General features: G+C 43.2%; 1 protein-coding gene across 2 annotated transcripts in view; it reads left to right on the forward strand.

Annotated features, from left to right (window-relative positions):
• Window positions 1-18,645, forward strand: part of bcam (basal cell adhesion molecule (Lutheran blood group)) — a 47,208-nt gene extending 28,563 nt beyond the window's left edge. The window contains exons 2-17 of one of the 2 annotated variants that reach the window (XM_053880419.1): window positions 6,967-7,094; window positions 7,170-7,386; window positions 9,330-9,403; window positions 9,481-9,577; window positions 9,657-9,839; window positions 9,924-10,045; window positions 10,118-10,259; window positions 10,441-10,556; window positions 11,425-11,566; window positions 11,853-11,977; window positions 12,749-12,887; window positions 12,977-13,000; window positions 13,513-13,545; window positions 14,888-15,029; window positions 15,789-15,888; window positions 16,741-18,645. In XM_053880419.1, coding sequence (XP_053736394.1) covers window positions 6,967-7,094; window positions 7,170-7,386; window positions 9,330-9,403; window positions 9,481-9,577; window positions 9,657-9,839; window positions 9,924-10,045; window positions 10,118-10,259; window positions 10,441-10,556; window positions 11,425-11,566; window positions 11,853-11,977; window positions 12,749-12,887; window positions 12,977-13,000; window positions 13,513-13,545; window positions 14,888-15,029; window positions 15,789-15,888; window positions 16,741-16,743 — 1,787 coding nt within the window. In that variant the 3' untranslated portion in view covers window positions 16,744-18,645. The remainder of the gene's footprint in view (window positions 1-6,966; window positions 7,095-7,169; window positions 7,387-9,329; window positions 9,404-9,480; window positions 9,578-9,656; window positions 9,840-9,923; window positions 10,046-10,117; window positions 10,260-10,440; window positions 10,557-11,424; window positions 11,567-11,852; window positions 11,978-12,748; window positions 12,888-12,976; window positions 13,001-13,512; window positions 13,546-14,887; window positions 15,030-15,788; window positions 15,889-16,740) is intronic. The other variant, XM_053880421.1, reaches the window with a different exon arrangement.
• The last annotated feature ends 4,180 nt before the right edge of the window (window positions 18,646-22,825 follow it).

Raw genomic sequence — 22,825 nt, forward strand, 5'->3', positions numbered from 1 at the left:
AGGTAGGAACTCAGTTCAGATTAAGGCAGTTCGTAGGCACCGAGTTCAAAAATAATGGGTCGATATCTTTCATGTCTTTCCTGTACCGGTCGATCCCTCATGTTGAGTTGTTCTCAAGTGTCTCAAGATAATAAAAACAGCCCAGTCAAGAAGTCCATTTTTCAAAGAGCCCAGTCAACAACCCTCTGCCTCAGATCTAGAGAGGCAATGAAGCTACTTAAAAGGAGGCACTTTACAGCTCAGATTGGGCATCCAAAGATGGCTCCTCAGGATCAAATGAAGAGATTGTATCTCTCGTCAAGGTGTGTAATGTCTTCCTGATGTGCCCATCAGAAGAAATCCTGTGGGAATTAATTTGATCTTTCATTGCAGTCATGCATGTCAATATTTTTTACATGGATTGAAAGAGGACTTTGACCCCTTTGAAGCATGTGACTCAGACATTCTGCTTAAAACGGTGGGAATTTCCAGACAGCAGCTTAGCTATCAAGAATTGCTGAATGTTCCTGGCACTGTGTTTGAGTCATAGGTGTCTACCACCAGAGTGGAAGTAACAAAATATTGTCAAATACAAAATGTTTCATCTGGATTCAAGACTGTGGGCTATGACATTTGCAGTGCTGTATGGGACTCATATAGCATGGGACGTGGCCATTGTGAAATGTTCTCACTGGCCAAATAGAATGATATTGCAGACCAGAAGAATGGCTACCTGATCTCAATGTAGCACCAAGTGCCCCTTAAAAGTGAACACTTTCCAGCTCATGTCGTCGCCCTGGCTGCAAGTTTTAGGGCCTCTGTTCCTAAACAACAAGCTGCAACCTGTGCTTCAGATGTCGCCATGGGCTTTCAGGTGTGTGTCTCGCTTGAGCTTCTTCACGAGTCCTGACAGATGCATCTATAGCCTGTAATTGCGGTGCTCAGTGTTTAGCGTCTGTATCCGGGATCAGTCGGCCATCGTCGCCCCCTACCCGTCTACGCTCAGGTATTACCGTCACATAAACCACACAGGAACTGAAATCTGAAGTCCCGGCAGCCACGTCTCTCGTGGAGTGAAATATGAGCCGAGATTTTCTCTCCGCAAATTTAAGATGGTCTTTGAGAGGCAACAATTGCTTTTCAGTTGGGAGTCATTACTGCTGCAGCTTCTGACTTCCCTGTGAAGTCTGATAAGATTTTTCTGACAGGGAGATTTTCTGATGTAATCTGCTGTAATTGGTGAGCTACTTTTACATTTCACTGCCTTTAAAAAGTGATGCTTGACTTCAGGTGCCACTTTATTTTCAAAACAAGAGAGATTTGACTTAGTAAAGCCGCACTCCAGTGATGTACAGCATATAAAAGTTACAGCAGAATGCATTCTACTACTGGCATCATGTTGTTTTCACGCTTGTGTTATTGTTTCTATTCTATTGTTTCACAACCAGAATGGGACGAAATCATGTTTCTCCCCCCAAAAGATCAGAGAAGCAGCTTCTGTCTGTGTCAATGTAGAGTTACAGTTGATCGAAAACAGACAGCAGATTGCTGTTCCAAGAAATGCAAAAAAAAAAAAAGAGTGCGAGTGTAGGAAGTATCCAGACACAGAGAGGCTACTGTTTCCCCCTTCTTGTTTGTGTGTTTTATGGCCCCTTCCTAACTACTTTCGCTTCTCCAAACTTCTGTTTGTTTGAGAAGTTCCCTCTCTCTTCCCCGTTTGTCACTCAGTTGTGTCTCTCTGTGCTTGTCTTTCACACTTGCCCACCCTGTGTGACTTTCTTTGTTGGTGTGTGAGTGAGCGAGTGTGTGTTTTGGAGCAGCTGCTGGTCCTGAACTGCACCTGTTCATGTCTCATCAGTCAGGCGGTGACGGATATTCTCGCCCCACATGGACCCACCCCGACACCCACATGCATACATGCGTATGGAAATATGTTTGATTGTGGAGTGAAACTCTAGTACTGGCTTAAGGAAGATACTAGGGAGGACCAGCTTAGCTTGTGACACGACATAAATAAGGCGAATGAAACACTAGTAAAACAACATAGTGCTTTTCGGGCTTATTTCCAGCACTTACAATGTTTATCAGGCAAACCGTTGCTGAACAAACACGATTTCCTAACAAGATGAACTGTTTCCGTAACGCAGAGGAACCGAAAAATAATGGCAGCCTAAATGGACGTGAAGAGGCTGGTAAACAGGATTTTGGAGTCCAGCTCGGAACATTAATGGACCATTATCCAGTCGCTCATTTCAGTGCAAAGTTGCAACATCCTGCTTTTACATCGCCGTTTCCATACGAACTTTAGACCATGATTTCTGACCAAGTTTACTTCACTGTTTTCCGGTGAAGACTCAACTGAAGTCAGTAAGGATGTCACTATCACATATATTTGTCTAATACGATTTACACATTTGCGATGTAAATAAGTATCACAAGTGAGCCACCATAGTTTTTTTCACCTGTCCCTACGTATTAGTTACAGTGTTTATTCAAACTAATCCTAAAAACCTGATATACATAGTTATTAAGACCCATCAGATCAGGCTTGATAAGGACTTCCACCACTCATTCTGCCTCAGCAATGCAACAGTGGACAATTTTATTTATTTATTTCATAAATCTAAACTAAAAGTGAAGCCTCTCGAATATGTTTGCTGTGTCAGAGTGGAGTTCAAGGTCATGTTCTGGAATGGGTGAGGGTTGGAATGATATGTTGATGCTGTTCTGGATTATGATTTATATCCCAGAATCATTGGAGGGAGGAGAGCGACAGACTTGCCAAGTCGAAAATATCATATGTTCCAACACCACTTGAATGCAGCTGCATTTTAGTTTCACGTTTCAAGTCGATCAAGATTGAGTTTTAAATTTCAGACAACAACACGGCAGGATACTGTATGAGCTGCTTGGCGAAGGTCTGCCTTCTCTGAGTGCGTCACGAGTTTGAGTCTGAGATTTTTTTTTTTTTTGAAGGTGAGCCAGTCCTCCATCTAACATTGATGCTCAGTCCTTTCTGTTTGCTTTGACAACACACACACACACACTTTCTCTAATCCTGTTAGAGGCCAAGGTTGTTTCGGACCACCCTGGAACACACACACCTACACACGTTGCTTGCCATTGTGCATCAATCACATGACCACTAATGTGTCCTGGTCTGGTGAGCTGTTGCACTATGACTTAGATTTAATTTCAGGTAAACATCATCTCCTCAAGCGAGAAAGGTCAAGTTTAGGGAGTGTAGCTGTGAATATTTGAAGATTTATCAAGAGGTTTTGTCTGTTGCTCAGGAAATACAGCCACTCTTGAGTTGGTGTCAGGGGTTATCTCTGGTCATATAACAGACAAGCTTTTCAACCAGATGCTGTGACATCATAAACAAAGTCTTTTCTCTCCCTCCTCCTCGTTCTCCCCATCATTCTAATTCTAACTCGCTCCTCCGGCTTTATTTTATTTTTTATTTTTTGCCAACCCAACACTTGCGCATATGAGATGCACACGAGAGAGTTTGTGCTCTGGGTATTAAAGAATGCTCTTTGAGAAGGAGGGATAAAAGGAGGCGAGTCGGAGGGAGAGAAAGAGTTTGATGTCCGGAATACGACAGTAGGTGAAGGGGGGAACAAGAGAGGGAAAAGAGGACAGGAGAGGATTCAGCTGGTTCTTTCGTAATGAGGGGGGCACGCGCCTCTCCGTGTCTGTGTAGATGGAGGCAAACTGAGAAAGACACAGTGGCAGCCGAGTCAAAGACAAGGCGAAAGGAGACAGACAGAGAAAAGTATTGAAGATGGTTGAACATTAACTTTTCAGAAGATGTGGGACTGGAGCTGCTCTCCGGGTCGACTCCACTCTGTCATGCTGACTTGACTGCAGACTTGAATCTTTTTATCTCACTTTTTTGGCGCACAAATACACACACACACACCAACACACGTGCTGTAGTCAACTGTAGTGAGTTCAGCTGCTCATAAATAACCCATGCATTATAGATGAACTGTAAGTGTATGTGTGTGTGTGTGTGTCTCCAAGTCTGACCGTCTCATTCCCATCTGTCTCCCTTCCAGGTCACACACCGCACCTCACACACACTTTCCCTCTCCTTGGTTAAATCCGATTATCTGGCCTGCGTCAGCTAACTAGACCCCCATGTAGCTGGTGCTGCCTCCTGACCACCCCTCCGTCCAACGCCCCCCCACCCCATTTTTTTTTTCTCGGTGTTCCTCACACGAAGTGACAGCCAGCAGCTTGTGTTTCTAAACACACAGACACACAGCTCCGGGCTCAGATTGGACAAAAGGGAATTTAATTATGCTTTAATTTGCCGGATCTGTCCGTCCAGCTGTCGGGTGTGCACAACACAGGACCACAGATTGATGGATCACGCTGGGACTAAACATGTGTTAGAAACAAAAATGCTGCGTGTTCCAAAGAGAACAACTGAATTAGCATCCATGACTCTTGTTAGCATGCAGGCCAATTGACCTGTTAATAAAGCAGGCCTCACATTCATGGAGCTTCTTGCCCTTATCGGAGGTCATATCGAGGGGGCAGCGGTCCAACTGCAGTCTAGACTGAGCCGCTGCTGGATGTCTCAGCTGGGTCTCACATTTTTTTTTCCTGCCCCTGGCTCATGACTTTTTTTTTTGTTGAGAACCGTGAGACAAGAAATTTGCCTTTTTTCAGCTCACCTAGTTCTTCGTCCACACCTTTGAAAAATAACTTTTTTAAAGCTAAACAGCATGATCACTCAGAAACACTAAACTATACTCCACTCACTAGTGTAAAATTCAAAATATTTTTTGATGATGACTCAGAAGAAAGCCGTTCTGGGGAGGACGTGGGGTTTCTGCACTTGTGCCAGTGAGTCACTTTATTGAAGGAGTGTGTGTTTTCTTCCCATGCACCACTTAAATCCTGAGTGCTGCCTCAGAGCTCGCCGCTCCGGTCACTCACACATTCTTGAACGCTTGCTTCTCTCCTGGCGTGCTGTTTGGTTTGGCACAGTAATAGAGGAACATCTCCCCAAACGTAAAACCCAGTTAGTCAAACTAATCATGCTGCGCCTGAGAGAATATTTGCATTAATAAAACAAATTTACGAGCAGAAGGGGCAGGCGGGGGGAAGATATAAGATCGTCAGCACTTGTCTGACCTTTTGACCCTCTATGTGCTTTGCGGGTCAGGCTGAATTGTAAGATCTGACCCTGTTGGAATGTCACACACATGGACACCCTGAGCGAAAGATCTTCACACACACGCACACACACCCTTCTTTCATACTTTCCTCCTCTTCCTCGCAGAGGAGCGATAACAAGATGCCTCATCCTGTCCATGAGCAAGCACTCTTTCATCTTCTCCATGTCTCAGCCCTGGCTTTTAAAGTCGAGCTCCATGAAGTCCATGTCCTCCACAACACATTAAAAATGTAACCGTCTGACTTCGAGCTTTAAATATTGACAGCATAATTAATTGATGCTCCAGTGGATTTAAAGCTCTGAGTCGAGAAGAATTCAGGATTTTATGTCTCTAAAACAAGTGTGGTTTTTCAAGAGGCTTTGGTGAAGCATCCAGCAGTTACTTTATATATTGAAAAAGGTGTGGTTCAGTCCAAAAAATGACACACCGAAGTTAACTTCCTTCCCCAGTGATGTGGGTCTCTGTGTAGACTCTAACTTCATTAACAATAAAAGGTGTTTTCAGACTGGCGCTGTTCTCTCTAATACAGTTAAATTGTTAAACTATCTGCTTGAGTTCCCACAGAAACCAGTCGGTGTCCCGTGTTCTTGAAAGTCACAAGGGACAGCCTGCATCTGCACTAGCTTTCCCTGCCGTCTAGTTTGTGGGAGAACACGCTAACCCCCTTTTGCTGTATCCATTATACACCAGAACCCTAGATTCTGTATCATTCATCCTCGCTACATGACGCAAAAGATTGGGATCACTCAAGACCAGACTTGAGTTCATCACAGGATACAAGCAGAGCATGTGTGGTAAATGCTCGGCTCGGGGGAGAAAAACATTTAGCTCAAAATTAGATTCAATTGTGCACTAAAAACCGGATCTCCTACAATTGATATTTGGACCCTGAAAGATTTCAGAGCTTTGCCGATCCAATACAAGATGAATAAAAGTCAACGGTTGAAATGGACATTAGAGAAAAACCAAACAATCTCAAATAAAAGTAAAAAAAAAAAATCACATTTTCATGAAATAGTGAGCTGCAGACAAACGAAAGACAGAGTGATATTCCATTTTTGTTAAAACAATTTCCTTCTACAATTGTGTGATGCTGTTTTCCACCACCGAAGGACATCCCACCCTCAGTTGGCTCAGCTTAGACAAGCAGTTTGGGAGGAATTTAAAAGTGTCCAAACTCCCTCAAGCTGGACTTGAACTGGAGACCTTCCTCTTGTGAGGCTTTAACCACTTTTTTTTTCACATTCTATACATTTAAAAAAAAATCGCATTAATGACCTTTTACCCCTTAAACCTCTGATGGATTTTGGTTTGGCTCTAAAAAAAGATTTGACTATCAGTACCTCCCCAGTCTCCCTCCAGTGCCAGCTATCATCTCCAGAGGAGCACATCATTTTGCTTTGCGTGTGAGCGTGGGTGTTTGTTGTGTTGACAGTGAGGGAGCCACCGAGTGCGTGGACGTCACGGGCCGCTTGTTGTTGCTAGTTTATGAGTTCTGTTTGAGCAGTGATGAGTGCGAAGTACCCAGGGCGTCGCAGGAAAGGCGAGTTCCACCCGTGATAAAATCCCACTCGGCTGTGGAAGCATCATGTTTGAGCACTCTGAAAGCCCGGAGGGATATAAACAAACACTTTGGCTAGTTACAAAGACACAGTTTGTGTCTCTTCCGCGTGTCCTCCCTGGATCCTTATTTACTTTGGTCAGTCATCCACTCTGTGATTCATTTATGTTTACCAGGGACTACTTTTTTATTCTATTGTAATGCTTTAACCGTTTGTATTTCCCTTCACAGTTTGCGACGCAGTTGTCAACGTCGAAGTGGCTCCTAAAGTTGAGGTGCGGAAGGATGAGACCGCCAAGCTGCCGTGCACATACACGGTTTCCCCGGCCTTCAGCGAGACCTTAGTGGAGTGGTACATTGTAAGTACAGGGTTTTACTTTTAATCCTTGTTTCCTTTTTGAAACCTTTACACTGCGCTTGTTGAAACCGTCCAGGAAAACCAGGAAACCAGGAAGCGTGTAGCCTTCCGTTCTCAAGGCAGCGAAGGGAAAGGTGATGATGGCACACCGCTGAGCGGCAGGGTCTCCATCGGAGACGACTCCTCTCTTGTCATCACGTCGGTGAAGCCGTCGGATGAGCTGACCTTTCACTGCCAGGTCACGGCTGGACCTGCTGGAGTTGGAGAGGGCAGAACTATGCTCAAAGTCTTCCGTGAGTCCCACTGGTGAAACGGCTCTTTCTGTGACTCGGGTTCTTTACGCTAGCAGAAGCCTCTGGTTACTTCTAACATACACTCAGTAAAAAAAACACACCCCTTTTAAGGTGCTCCAAACTCTTGAGTCTGTTCCGTGCAGATGGCGTCCAATTTAACGCGATAAGTTCCCCAGAGGTCAATTAATCTCAATCTAATCATTAATGACACAATTGATGGAGGCTTCAATCCCACCTGTCATGTCTCATATATCTTTCTGTAATAACGGATGGGATTCATCACGCGCTGCTGACCCGGCCTCAGTCGCTGCCTCCCTCCAGGCATCACTCAAACCATTAAAGTGATGAAGCGGCTTCATTACCATTTTTGATTGGATGGTTCAGTCATGCGCCAAGTCTGCTGTGATACGTAAAAAAATATCATCTTGACTCTGTCCGTACTATCAACAGTAATTCCCAAATACCAAGGAACAATGGAACGATTTCTCACTCTGAAAAATAAAGTAAAACTTTTGTCTTCTTTTCATTTTGCACAAAGTTGTGCATAGCTGTTTATGATGATTTAAATGGATATTTTTGAGTGTAGTATGCTGCTGTGAGTTTATAGTTGTGTTTAGTGTGTTATACTTATAGTGTGTTTTGCATTCTTCAGCTGGTCAACAGTTGCAAATGAATGCTTTTTATGAGAGAAAATTAGAAAAGAAAACTAAATAAATAACCCAAGTCAAGTAGTTGGACATCGTTTCATTAAAGAGGTTAAAAAGTTATTAAAAAGGTGTTAAATATTTTCAAATGTATTGTTTTCTAGTGTGTGTCGGAGTGTAAAATCAGTCAGCAACAAAAGAAACATAACAAAATTGTGATTGCGTAGTTAAATATATTCAGAAAGACAACATTTCTATGAAAAGTATGAGTATAAAAAATGGTGAATGTTGAAAATGTAATGTGTCTTAAAGAAATTGTAGTTATACTGTGAGATTATATTGACCTTAATAAATTAACCAAAGCAGGAATCAAGCTTGTGAAAAGCTTTTATTTGTGATTCTTCCATTTGTAACTGTTCTCTCAGCTGTGGAAAACAAGCGCCGGAACAAAGCTGCAGTTCTTTGGCTCATGTTTGCGCTTGTGAGTCTTTGAAGTTAGCATTGATCTTAAAAAGAGCTGAGCTACTCTCAGTCCGCTTCATTCCTACCTCAAAAGCAAGAAAGCACCGTTTGAAATTGTGTTTAAAGTTGGAAAAAATGGTATGTCTTTTGTTTGCCATGGCTAAATGATGTTGCCCCTTTATCTCTGGTTCAGAAGTTGTGGGATCAGCATCTTATTGTATTGATGACCATTGGTGACCTCAGAAGGTATCGACCCTCCTAGGATGTCCAACTGAAGGCCAGGGGCCAAATCCAGCCCCACAAAGTCCTTTTACTCACTACGGATTATTATAAATAACAAAATAAGATTTGAAAATTATTTTAAGATGCAACTAACTAACTAATCCATGCTGCTTTTCTCTTGGCTGTAGATGCATTTGGCTTCCCCTTTTTTCCTAAGAGCCAGTGAAAGACTGCTCAGTGTATAACTTTGTTTAACTTTGTGGCCCCCTGCGTGAATGACTTGGACACCCCTGTCCAACTCCACAATTGGCTTCCCTGTGAGCCAGATCATTCCCTCACTGTCTTTTTTTGGAGTTATATTATTGTGCCAAATAAACGAGAGAACTTGAGGCTTTGTTTTCCAGCTATGTGAAAAGTAAAACGTCATTTAGAGACGCCAAAGACAGCTGAAGTTTAGTCTGTGGTTATTACCCAGCCTTTAGTAAAAAAAAAACTGATACTATAAAACACAAAATGCAGTTGTCCAGTCAAAAATATAAGGAACATAAGGATTTGCAGGGTCCTTTGAAGAAAATGTCCAAAAGAACTTAGATGCATTTCTCTTTTGTGTGTCAGATCCTCCAGAGAAGCCAGAACTGACCCGACCATCCTCTCAGGCCATTTCTGTGGGCCAGACCACCAGCTCTGAGGTGTGCAGTGTCATCCTTTCTCTTCGTGTGAAAGCCGTTTCCCACTATTTTCTTAATCCACTTTCCTCTTGTACCAGATCGGTATCTGCGAAACTAAGAACGGACATCCCCAGCCGAGGATCATCTGGTTCAAAGACGGCCAGCCCCTCCCAGAGGTCAAGGACAAGAATGAGAGTACGCGGCTGCCGATGGAAGTGAAACAAAGGTAGATGGCAGAGTGGAGATTGTCATCGCTTCTTATCTTCTCTGTCAGAGACCTACATGATTCCCTCGGTGGTGAAGGAGGCGTCAGGGCTCTTCACCGGCAGGAGTGCGTTGAACATGCAGCCCACGAAAGCAGACAAGGACTCTGTGTTCCAGTGTGTTGTGGAGTACAGCATGCCAGACAACCAGATCCTGCAGAAGAAGTCCAACACCATCACCATCAACCTGCACTGTGAGTGGAAGCAGTCGCCACTTCCCCTCCATTCATGATAATAACGGAGACTTACCTGCGCTTCATTTGTTCCTATGAATCCAGATCCCTCTGAGACGGCAACCTTTAAACTCCTGAACGCCGAGCCAGTCAAGGAAGGCGACAAGGTCACCATGAAGTGCGAGACAGACGGAAACCCTCAGCCGGAGTTCGACTTCTCAAAAGACGTAATTGCCTTTAGAAATGAAGTCTTGGTGGCATGTTTCTTGTGCTGAAGGTCTCCGTCCTTCCACTTGCAGGGGAACCCAGTTAGAGGCGAGGGGGGTCTCCTCACCCTTAAATCTGTCAAGCGGTCTGACGCTGGCGTCTACGTTTGCACGGCCACTGACTTTGATAACTTGGATGCGGATTTGGGCGGAAAGGTCCAACTCAGTGTCAACTGTGAGTTTCACATTCTTTTTTTGAGCGTCTTCTTGCTGTGCAGAAATAGAAAAATAGCCTTGTATGGCATGGAAAACTGTTCCACTCACCAGCAGAAATGAGGTTCTCTTGAGGGATGGAGTGTTGTTTGCTCAGCTTTAGTCTTCCTCTTATTTGCTCCGTACTTTTGTTTTTCCATCAGACATTGACCCAGTGAGCGTGACCCCGGCTGAACCTCAGGTCGTCATGTTGGGAGACAAAGTGGAGTGGCAGTGCAAGACCAAAGCTTCAGCTTCACACACAGTCCAGTGGAAGAAGGTTTGTTTCTTCCATTAGTGGAATATTTCTCAGACATCTGTCCTCCCTTTGAACCCAAATATAATAACTCCTGCTCCAGTTCACTTGAAATCTTACTCAGGTTAAATGATGACCCCATAAAAGTCAGCATGTGAGAGTGGTTGACTGTCATGTCTTTCACACCTACGAACTATTTTTGTTCCAGGGACCTTTTCTGGGGCATCAGTTTGACCTGCACTGATTCATGTAGTTCCTACAATATGTTTACTCCTACTCCAGAGCAGGGTCTTTGGATCGTAATCCAGGAACCATTTCAAAGTGTGATGGATGAATCAACACATTTTTAATGCAAGAATTATATTTATTTTGTTAAGAAAACACTCCTAAAAGAAGTAAACAGAAGACGTGAACTTCTGTCACAAACTGACTGAATGAATACTTGTGTATGGAAGTGTTTACACCAGGCGGATGATAAAGCGTTAAACGCTGTCTGAAATGGAGATGCTAGCGGCGGAATGTCTGTGATGGCAACGTGCGTCTACCGCTACATTCAAACTGAATTGTTTACTCTGATGCTCTGTTGGAGAGTTCAAAAAGCAGCGGGACGTTGAATCTGTTGTCGCTGTTTTTATTTTCCCGTCTTGTTGCGTGCCGAGTTGTGATGTTTCAGACTTGTTGTCGATCTGTTGTTGTGTCTCCTGGGTGTGAGAGAAACTCGATAGCTTGTGCTCTCCGACTTCCAGCGTGTTTTTATTTCACCCACAGAAGGAATGCCTTGAGAAAACATTTTGAATTAAACGGACGAGATGCGTCAGTTTTGATGTGTTTGCGCGTGTGAAGGTTGCTGGTTCCCATCGCAGGCTTGTGCTGATGCTTTGTGTTCCTCCAGGGCTCCACTGTTCTCTCTCAGGACGGCACTCTGTCAATACAAGAAGTTACCTACGATAAAGCCGGAGAGTACATGTGTGTCGGAGCGGTCCCTTCTGTGCCGGGTCTTGTTGCTGAAGCCAGTGTCAACCTCACTGTTAAAGGTAACCGACTCTCGCCCGTGCAGAATATTTAAGGAGACTTCCTATAGTGCCCTACTGTGATCAAATGTTAGTTTTAAAACCCTATTTGCACCTGCTGCTCCTATAGCCCGAGGCGGCAAAAAGTTAATCTGAGCTGTGACTGGTAGTAGATTTCAAACCAAAGCTTGAAAACAAACAAGCGTCTGGCGGGTGCTGGCGCACGTCTCACCCTGATGTTTACTGTAAACCCAAGATGCAACCAGATTAGCCCGTCTTCATGTCGGATGCTCGTCTCCGCTTCCTGCAGGAAAGCCGATGATTGAGACTCCAGCTAAAGGAGAGGTGGGGAAGGAAGGAGACATGGTGACACTCAAGTGTTCGTCCTACGGCTTCCCGGCCCCTCAGTTCACTTGGACGCCCTCAGGAAAAGAGGTACAAGCCTGGAGACTCCAAAGAACAAAGAAAGTTGTTGGCCATTGTCTTATCTCACCCTGTGCTGCTTCCCTTAAAAAAATCTTGTCTACTTTCTTAGTTGAATTGACAAAAAATGGGGAAGATAAGTTTTTTTTTAATCTGCTTTTTAATTGGGAATATGCTAAAAACAGCTTTTTGAGTCCGTACAATTCCATTTTTAAAATGTAAAATTTTGGGCAATTCTATTTTCTAGAGGGTCAAACTAGACTACTACTGTAGCAGTCAAGCTTCATTTTGATATCAATGTAAATACTTTGTGTATAGTGATGTACATGGTAGATTATGGTTTCATTCTGACCTCATGAGGGCCACGTAAATACAGGCACAGTGCAGGGGTACTTTTATTCATTCATGTATTCATTTTAAAATTGGCAAAACTTAACAGAAAAAAATGATAGATGTAGATTATTTTATTAAGCAGTTCTACTTTAACATTTTCTTTATTTTTTTATTATTATTATTTGTTTTCTGGTCGTTAAATTGTTTTCATACACAAGCTCCCTCAGTCTGACTTCATCATGGCCCCATAGATACAGTCAGCAGTGGAGCATGTGGCTCCCTGTCTGCAACTTGCCCAAGTACCGTGAAGAAAACCAATTGATATTTGTTTCCATACAAGATGATGTGTTGTTTTGAAAGAGGTTTTATCCAACAGACAGGGAAAAAAAAGCTCTGGTCTAGCGTGATGCTGTGATGTCTTTAATTCCCTCACCCTCCTCCCCTCCACAGTCAGTGTCAGTGGAAGGCACCAAGGTGGTGAGCACAGTGCACCTGAAGGCCACAGCCGAGATCATGAAGGACGGAGTCACCTGTCAGGTGTCCAACGAGCATGGAACTGATAGCCAGAAACTCATGGTATCTCTCAAAGGTGAGTGTGAGGAGAGCGTCGTGGAATTTTGAGGTTTTATTATGATTTGTATCAACAGTAATATCTCTCTATTTGCATCTCTTCTTCAGATATTGGCAACTCGGCCAACAGAGGTAGAGCCTTCTCCCTCCTTCTCCTCCCCTCCCTCATACTTTCAGGACTCTTTATTGTACAGTCCCTGTAATTTAGACCCCGCCCACTCACACATGTCCTGCCCGTCACATCCCGCACACACACACACACACACACACACACACACACACACACACACATTCACACACCCTTCTGCTCTACTCTTGTACATTTGTCCTCTTGCTACCAGACACTGTGGATATTGTAAATTGTTCTTCTTCTCTTGTCACCTTTGTATAATGTCTGTCCTATATTTTGTGGATGCTCCTACAAGTTTTGTGGCCCCTAGGGGACAATAAAGGATTCTATTCTATTCTATTCCTTCCTTTTTCCTCTCTGTGTCTCCTCACTCAGTGTCTCCTTCCTGATTTTCATTCCTTGTTCTTCCACACTTTTACCCGCCGGGATTGCCGTGTGTGACTGTGGTAGTAGCTCTGCTTGGATGTGTGCGTTTGCTTTGCCCTGCCACTGAGAAACTTTCTTTCTCTCAAAGTGCTGCTCTCTGGAAACCCTGTGCTTAAGTCAGGTCTGTATCGCTAACATGTTCCTCGTCCGTCTAGATCTGTGGGTCTCCGTCTGTGTCTTTATGTCTGTGCACACACACACATACACACACACCCGCACACACACACACACACATGTTTTTGTGTTTTCAAGAGCCAATGTGTTTTTTTGTTGTACATGCATGCTAGTATTACTGTAGTTGTGGGGACACGTCACGACTCGGTTGAATTCTACAGTACGTGATGAAAACAACATGTGACTGTAAGAAAAAAAAAGAAAAATGTCAAAGGGTCCAGAGTGAACCAGAACTTGGGTTTTTCCTCTCGTGACACTTTTCGAGGCCAAACAGTACCGGCCAGGGAGATTAAACAGTATTACCCTGTTCTAATAGATAAGCTTGTTTTTTTGACATTCGCTTGTGAGCCATGTTTTTACCTTATCTTGACACCACACCTGTCTCAAACATGGAGTTCAGTCTAATCCCTTAATAAAAAATGGCCCTTCAAAAAAGAACATTTAAACAAAATGTATCGTTTGGGCCATAAGTTCGATTTTTTATAGTTATTTTATAGTTAAGAGATTTTGGGATACAAGGCAGATGGTCGTAACATGCATACTTGGGGCTCTGAAAGTAGAAAAACGTAACAGTCCCAAAACCACTGTCTCTGATATTACAGTGTTATAAACAGAGGTTTTGTGAAGTATTTTTGGCTACTTTTGAACCAGATCAGTCCGATATTGGCCCATTTCAATTTGAAAGCCTCTGTGTGAGCTGTGCATTTTTTTTAATACATTTTTTAACATCATTTGATTCAAAATGGAGTTATTTTAACCAAGTGTGGGTGCTAGTTTGAGTTCACTCTGGACAGGTAATGAATCTAGACTGTATTTCATTCGAGCATGAAGACATCAGCGGAGACAGAGAGTAGCTTGCGTCCTCATAAGTACAATGATACTAGTTTTGTTGGGCGGGTTTGCTGGTGTTGTCTTCTGGCTGTTTGAGTCAGCAGCGTCGTGCTTGCATATTCTGGTCCCCAATTCTGGGTCCCATCACATATCAGTCATTACATTCTGAAGTTTAGACTAACTTCCCCATTCCGACTCCCTCCCCTCTCCCACCTGCCCGCCTCCTCACCCATCCATCTCTGTCTCCCAATCGAAATCAAATCTCCTCTTCCCCACCAATCGAAACTCCCCACGTAATTCCTTCTGCCCTTTCAACAAAATCTTCCCAAAATCCAATCATCCTCCCACTACTACCTCTGCCCTTCCCTCCAAATCCACCCTCCATCGTCCTTCCGTCATAAATCCTACACCCCCTCCCCTCCTCCATCTCTCCCCCTCCCTCCATGGCGGCGCTATAGCTGACAGTCAACAGGGAGGCTCCAGTGGGGTGGTCATCGCTGTGGTGGTGTGTGTTCTTCTTCTGCTGCTGCTGGTTGGCCTCATCTACTTCCTGAATAAGAAGAGCAAACTGCCGTGCGGCAAGAAGGACAAGAAGGAAGTGTAAGTCATCCACATGTGGCCCTTAAACAGGCTGCTGAGCATTATGTCAGAAAACTATTATTTTAAAAAAGTGAACAATTTAAATTTAGATCTCCTGAATTTATAAGTAACAAAATATACAGATTACATTGAATTTACTATCTCGTCTTTAACTAGATAGCCCCCTTTTTTTAGTTGAGTATTTCATCTTATTATTGTAAATATTTTATTGTTTTATATTAACGTACTGTTTCTAGTTACTGAGCTTTCATTATTATGTACTTTTCTCCGATTTGAATTTTCATTTTGAGCTTCAAGTTTGCGGTTCTGAGTGAGTTGCTGCTTTAAACGCTGATAGTAGGATAGTTTGGCTCTTGTCGGTGGCAGTTTTACCACTGGTGAGATGGGAGCTTATGGTCGACCTAGGAGACCACCCAGCGGAAATGCCAGAGCACATTTCAGGAAAAAAGGAAGTCTTACCTATTTCCTGGCCGCAATTTTTTCTCAAAGACAGTTTGGAGAGAATCCAGCTTGAGGAAACTCTGGGTTTGGTGTGAACCTGCACCCTTTCCACGGATTCAATAACGGTTTCCTCCTTCAGTCTAAAACCGAATATATATATATATATATATATATATATATAGCCAGTTAGTACCAGGAGTCTCTCGAAGCTCGAGACATTAAAATTAGTCTTTTGATTCATAAAATGTTCATAAAAACAAACCAAAACAAAATGCTATATCATGACCCATCGCTCTGTTGTCTCGTCCGTCACTGCAGGAACACTGGCGAGGTCAACAATGACATCGTTGTGGAGATGAAAACAGACAAGGCCAACGAAGAAGCCGGACTCCTCAACAAAAGACCACCGACTGAGCAGGTCAGCAGCACATGCCTCATCTGCCTCCACTCTTCCTCACCCAAAAAGCTGTGTAAAACTATGACAATATCCATGGAACAGACAGCAGCAGAATCCGCACAGACGCCTTCGTCTCTGATGAAATGTTAAGTCAGTCGAGTTCAAAGACGGTAAAAGCTGCAGTTCCAGTGATGAAGCGTGACAGCTGCACAGAGTCACCCGAAATAAGCAGCATTTTCTCCTGAAATTTATCACCGCACTGACATTTTGATGGCAAAAAAGATGCTGCTTTTTTCGCTGTCTTTGAAATCAAGGAAGTTTTGATATTTGGATGCAGCTGGATGTTTTCCATAAATCAAATCTATATCTGGAGATTTCAGAAACAGAGGAATTTCTAAGGTGTCGACCTTGTGACAATCCTCTCTTTGTGTTTGAAATATATATATATGTGTCCACCTTTGAGGGTAATAAGTGAAATTCAAGCATAAATACCTTTATTTTTATTTGAATATGATTATTTAATTTTAAGCTTGTTTTTATACTCTTAGCTTTAGTCAATATTTTCGTTCTCTTGGAGAAAAAATGCTACATAATATATATATGTGAGTGACTTAAACATTTTTATTCATTTCTTTCTTGCAGTCATTTTTAAATTAAAATTGTAAATCTGAAATACTTTATATTTTTTTAATTATTTTTAACTCTTTTTATTTTTTAATTTTAATGTATTTTTTGTTAATTTGTTTATTTTATTAAATGTGTTATAACTTTGCTAACTTTCTTTTCTTTTATTTTAATCATAGAATTCAAGAGCCATTATAAACGTGGATTTCATGTGGTTACATCTGTGATATTATTTCCTCTCCCCAACAGTGATGGAAGAAAGACGTCAGCGATGGAGGGATGAAGGGAAGACGGCCGTCAGTCGTGAATAAACAGGACTTTTTTTTTTACTTGCTGAACAAGAGGTGGACGGAGGGGCTCAAACTGAGGGGCTGACTCTGGGAAGCACGAGAGGCTTGGCATCGCTTGCTTTTTTTAACTTACAGCAGAATATTTCATGGAAGTTTCTTCTTCACATCCGAAATTCCATGGTGAATCTCCTCTTATTTGTTCTGCTGAAGGTTAAAACATGCAAAATTACAATCTAATATCACTGGATTATTCTTCCTCACTTGATTTGTAACCCATTATTCTTCCCCTCTGCAGAGTAGATGGCTGCAGTGACAATCCCAAAACATTCAAATCGGCATTAAATTAAACCAAATAATGTGTCACTGTTGCTGCTGCTCTTCTTCATTTCCTCCTCCGAGTATATTGGGAAAATAAGTACAATAGCAAGTGATCATTAACTCACGACGTTCAATCCTGCTGTGCACTGTTTGACATAACTGCTTTAAAAAAAGAGGAATTTGCTGTTTAATTGCCTTTTTTTTGCCACTTGAGAATGTTTATATTTTCAAACAAGTAGCTTTGCAGTGAAACAGTCCAGACTTTTGAGGCACCTAGATTTTAAATTGCTTTCATTTTGTGTCAATTCATCCTTCACCAAAAAAGCAAGCTCTTCAGTTGTACATGGTTTTTTTTTTTATATTTTCCTGTGTGTATATTATGTCGGGTGTTTTCCCTTTGATGTCAGTCCACCACTGAACCGTCAACGACACAGGAGTGAATATATTTTAGGGGTTGAAAAAGCTGCTGCCCTGAAATTATCACCATTAAATAACATTTTGACGCCTTAAAGTGCTTTTTTTAAACCACTTCCCAATCTCCAAACTGTCAAAAAAGAGTTTTGTCGATTCAAAGAGATTGAGGGCTGTGTTTGGCCCCACACTGGAGTGTATAGCGAGGCTTTCATGTTTTTTTTTCTACCAAATATCATTTGACTTTCACACTGAGAAGAAGCTTGGATTCCTCCTCACACTGTCTGTTTTGGGTTCGTCCACACTACCACCTTTTCATTTGCATGAAAATAACTTTATAATTTATTTTTTGGCTCTTATTTTGATGAGTTAATATATGTATCTTTCTGCAAATTCATATGGCTTTCAATGGAGAAAAGAACTTGCTTTTCCTTTAATGTCCTCTTTAAAAGATACGGTAACAATTTTCAACAACTCGGTCATTGGAATGCAGGACCCCTGTTGAGCAAGTTATTTTGTAAGTTTTGATCAATTTTATGAACATTACTATAAACCAAAAGATGTTCAGTGTGTAAAAAGTTTTTTATTAACACATAGCTATTTCTCTCCCGTTGAATAATTCAAGTGGAAAGGTAGCAGTTTGGCCGCAACCCTGTCAAGAGAGGTATGACGGTTGTAGTTGTACACTGGAACTGACTGGACCTTGGCTTCTTTTGGGAATATTTTCAGTCCAACCACTGTCTGAGGCGGATTTATTGTTTGTATACTGACCTTTCCACTTTGGCAACAAGCAAATGTGTGGTCGCAGGTGAAGACTTTTTTATGTTTTATATCTTAAAGAAATGTACTATTATAGTTGGTTTTCTCTTGTTTTTTTTTTTTTTTTTACTTAATGGGGTTTTCATGTTTGGAACTACTGAGTTTTCATTTGCCACATTTTCTTCCACTAGAGTTTTCATTAGGAGGTTTGGTTTCAGAAGAATTTCTCAGTGCTTTACCTCTCTCTTCCGCTCTCTCGGTACTGTATACTGTATATTTTGTGGTACGCTGTTGTGACCCCCCGTGGTGTGTAACTGTATCTTTTTATTTTGTTTCAGCTGTGTAGAATTTATGATGATAAAAAAAAACAAGAAAACGGATTGCCTTGTTTATTCTCTGTATTTTTGTTTTCAAACTGATGGGCAGAGAATCTGTGTGTCGGAACGGAAGTTGCAGTTGCTGCTCTGCGTGTGTGTTTGTGTTCTTCCATGCTGGGCCTCACATTGGGGCACCACTCATGCAAATGACCATTACACCTCCATCACACAGCAGACTCACAAGATCAGATGATGTGTTTCATTTGGGCTCCCTAGGAAGAGCTGCAGTCTAGATAAGTCACCCTGCTTGGCTGCATATCTGTTCAATGGTGCCGACAAGAGCCTCGCACTTCCAAATATCCATCTCCAGCCGTGGCCACAGGGTCCAGAGCATCAGTCTGCGACTGTTTTCAAGGATGTTTGCATCCCAGTGTGACGCCAAAGTGAGGTTGCATGTTGACTCACTCGGTTTTCAATTGAAGCGCGTGTGCTTGCTTATCCTCACAGCACACCGTGTTAAAGGCTCTCTTTACGTACGGAATTGTACTTGTCCGTTTCAAACGATGCTACTGTCACCGATCACTTGCTTCCATGCGTCTTTGTGTTGGTATTACTGTTCACCAATATATCCACCAGGGGGAGCAGCCCAGAGTCAAAAGTCTCCAACTCCAAAACAAGCATGGCGACCGTGGAAGAAGTATTGAGGCAGTGGTCGGTGAGGCCGTTAAATATATCGCAACTGAAGGTCGGAGAATTTCCGCCATTGTTATGTCTTCTTTGAGTCTCATTAGAGCTTTGTATCAGGTAGTAACAGCAACACTGTCTCCCCACGGTTTCCGGTTGTACTACTCAGTTTGGTCCTCATCCGTAAGCTATCTGGAAACATGCAGAAATACGGACGAAAAGACGAAAGAAGGCTCCGTCCGTATCAGGATTCATAAGTAGCTTTGAGCATTGATGGCTGTTACACACGTGCAGTAGGGTCCACAAAACCCGCACGTCTCCCAACAATTACATTTCAGTTTCCCAGGTTAGAAAGTACATAAGTCATATGTATGCCATGACTTCCTGTCACGGGGAAGTGCCCCTGTGCTTCTCAGCGCTCATCCTTTTACATGTTTTGATCCATATCTTGCGGCTCCCTGGAATTTGGCGTTTGAGGACTGACCTCATTTGAAGCGAATATGAACTTTCATCTGCATTTTTGGAAGGCAGCTCATCGGTGTACTCTCCACGGAAGTAAACTGTGTTTGGTATTTAAATCATCAGCATGTCAGTGAAGGTTAGAGGCGGTGAAGTGTGCGTGTGTGTGTCACATGATAAGTGAGCTCAAATCCTCAGTCCCAATCTTTTAATTTCAGAACATACTGCCTTTGAAGTCGTGATCTGTGTCTGTTCTATCTACAACTCCACGTCAGATTGAATCTTAATTAATTCCCCGTCTAATCTCTTTGATATGCAATTTCCCTCCAGCGCCGATTGATCTCACGGTGTGTTGTGACGGAAAATTAAACGGCATCGATGGCGACTGCTTCGCCTATAGAGCCATCGTGGTGCGGCACAATAAAAGTTGTGTAATATATAAATAGATGTGGGACGGTGATATGGTCTTTGTTTGCTTTTCACTGCAATGAGGAACAGCTGAAGGATGAATATAATCCTCATTTCAATTAGATAACAAAGTCAGCAACATGAGATTTAACGTCTTCGATTTCATAATCCTTATCTACTTATGCAACGATGTGTTTTAACCTTGTGCCCTCATCACTTTCCTCCGCAACTCACTGACTTGATGAATGTCCTGTCACTCACTCACAAACACAACACGCTCCCACTGCCAACTTTCCATTAGGAAATGAAAAGTGACCCATCAATATGGCTTGCATTCATCAATCTATTGCTCTGAATATAAAGCAGGAACGCGTGAAAAGACCAGTAGATGTAAATAAGGGTGTGATGGAGGCGCTGGTGCTGGTCAGCGTCATTACGGCCCATGCAGTTTTATAGGCTGCTGTTACTCCCACACATTGTTCGAACAGCCAGTAAAGAATTAGGTCCCCACAAATAATTAATAATGCACCGAACAACCACTGAGGACGTTGACCGATAAATGTTCCGGATAAGTGGCCAGAGATGTGAAGTTGTTGGGGTAACCAGTGTATATGCTCAAGTTCCCATGAGGCCATGACTCCAGGAAGTCAAACAAGTGAAGTGGTCTCAACCATCATACTTGTGGAGCTCAACTTCTTTGCATCTTCCTCACTAATCGCAAGCTCTAAAATACTTTTTGTGACCACTTAATTTCACATGTCCCATGTGAAACACCTACTGAAGGCATTTCTTTCGAATGAGCCAATGCCAATGATCCTTGAGAAGCTATTTGAAAGCCATGGCCGTTGGTACAACCCAAAGTACAACACCACCAAACGCGTGTAAGAACAGGCTGGGCAACATCAGTGGTGTCAAACATCGATCATTGACACTGCACTCTGAAATAAGGTGATACTGGAAGAAAAAGGTATTTTCCTTTTGCACTGTTGCCTCACCTGAGATGCTCAGTTTTCATCTCTGAGATTATCCGATATCAAGCCTGGAGAGGTTGGTGAATGCGCAGGTGAAAAAGTGACTTGGCTGGGAGAGGATCCGACCAGTCCCCAGTGTTCTGCTGCAGTAACCTTCTAACACAACACAAGATCAGGCTAAACCAAGGTAGATGCACCAGTGCCACCACTATGTGCTCAGAAGCCTGGTGCCAACACAAGAGGGTGAGAGAGCAACCGTCAACACCATGCTTGAGGAAGCCAAGACTGACAAAAAACTTCCAGGGGGAGGAGCAGATGGCCAAACAAGCACTTCCAGACACCCTGAATGCAGCCTTGTACTGGGAAACTCAAGTGGACTGATGCCAGAGACTTACCTTCCCACCAGATATCGCAGCAACCAGCCTGCATCCGGACCAGTTCCTTTGGTCCAAGTCCAAGTTTTCATCATGGAGTTGACAGTCCCAGTGAAGGAAGTGTTTGAATGGGAAAAGCTAAGATGTACTGGCCTGAAGTGCTGAAGTGGAGGAAATGGGATGGGGAGCGTTTCTGTGTCCAGTAGAGTGCGCTGTAGAGGCTTCCGAGATTGTTCTGCTATCAGGCTGCTGAGGCAGGGTGGAATCAGAGGCGGGTGAAGTGGAAGGTCCTGCGCAAGGAAGTCTGATCAGCCTCAGGGAAAGGTTGTGGTAAAGGGCGAAAACACCCCTAGAGCCAGGGGTGTACAACTAATGGTGCGTTGTGCAGGCGGACCACCAGAGTACCACCCATGAGGACACCCCCAACCCACCTAACAGCAACGCTTTATACTTGTGGGAAATATTTAGTCTTATATTATTATATTTAAGTTAAAAACAGGTTTAGACACAGATTTATAGCTCACACATCTTCTCCCTGTAGAGTTCATTGTCCTTACAGGAGCGGAATATTCAGTTTTCCGTCTGTTTGTCCTGAGACAACCTGGTTGGTTTCAGCATCTGACTGTTGGTTTGTCAAAATTACCGAATGGAAGTTTGGCCAGTCGAGGCGGATGAAGGCGCAGTGTGAACCCATGAGCCACGGAATGCAAACAAGTTGCTGGATTTTAAATGATAATACTGACTGTGAGAGGATGTGAGTGTGTCTCTTAGGGGATCAGCGCTTGAGGAGGATTACTCCCTCTTCTTCCTTTTCGTCCTCCTTCTTTTACCCCTGCTGTGAACTCTTCTTCAGCCACCATTCGCTCCAGTCACACAGGCTTTAAACTTATTTAGCCATTTAGTGTCGGCTCATTGAGGGATGACAGCCGCTGTCTGTCGCCCCGGAGCTGCCCGACCCAGATCTGATGGCCGCTCGGCTGAAGATATAAACTCTTTATTCTGCACGATTGAGATGGATGCCAGCGGAAGGGGGCTGCGCTCGCAACCTGGCAGGCAATATGTGCGACATCGCTCAGCGTAATCAGCGCACGTGTGCAGATTGTTCAGAAGCAATGAGGTGAGGAAACGATCAGCAAGCGGGAAGATGAATGCGAGTGTCGGAGTCGGAGTGGAAGATGGAGATAATTGATAGCAGGACAACAATTGGCAAATGGTGAAACTGAATTTGCCGCGCGACAGATGAGCCAGCAGTTGTTGGAGTTCGGATCGCAGTCAGGGATTTCAGCTGATTCAGCCGCAGTTAGAAGGACGCCATCGCCTTCCTCTCCAGCTACCTGTCTTTT

The sequence above is a fragment of the Synchiropus splendidus genome, chromosome 12 (assembly GCF_027744825.2).
Source record: "Synchiropus splendidus isolate RoL2022-P1 chromosome 12, RoL_Sspl_1.0, whole genome shotgun sequence".
Lineage (NCBI taxonomy): Eukaryota > Metazoa > Chordata > Actinopteri > Syngnathiformes > Callionymidae > Synchiropus > Synchiropus splendidus.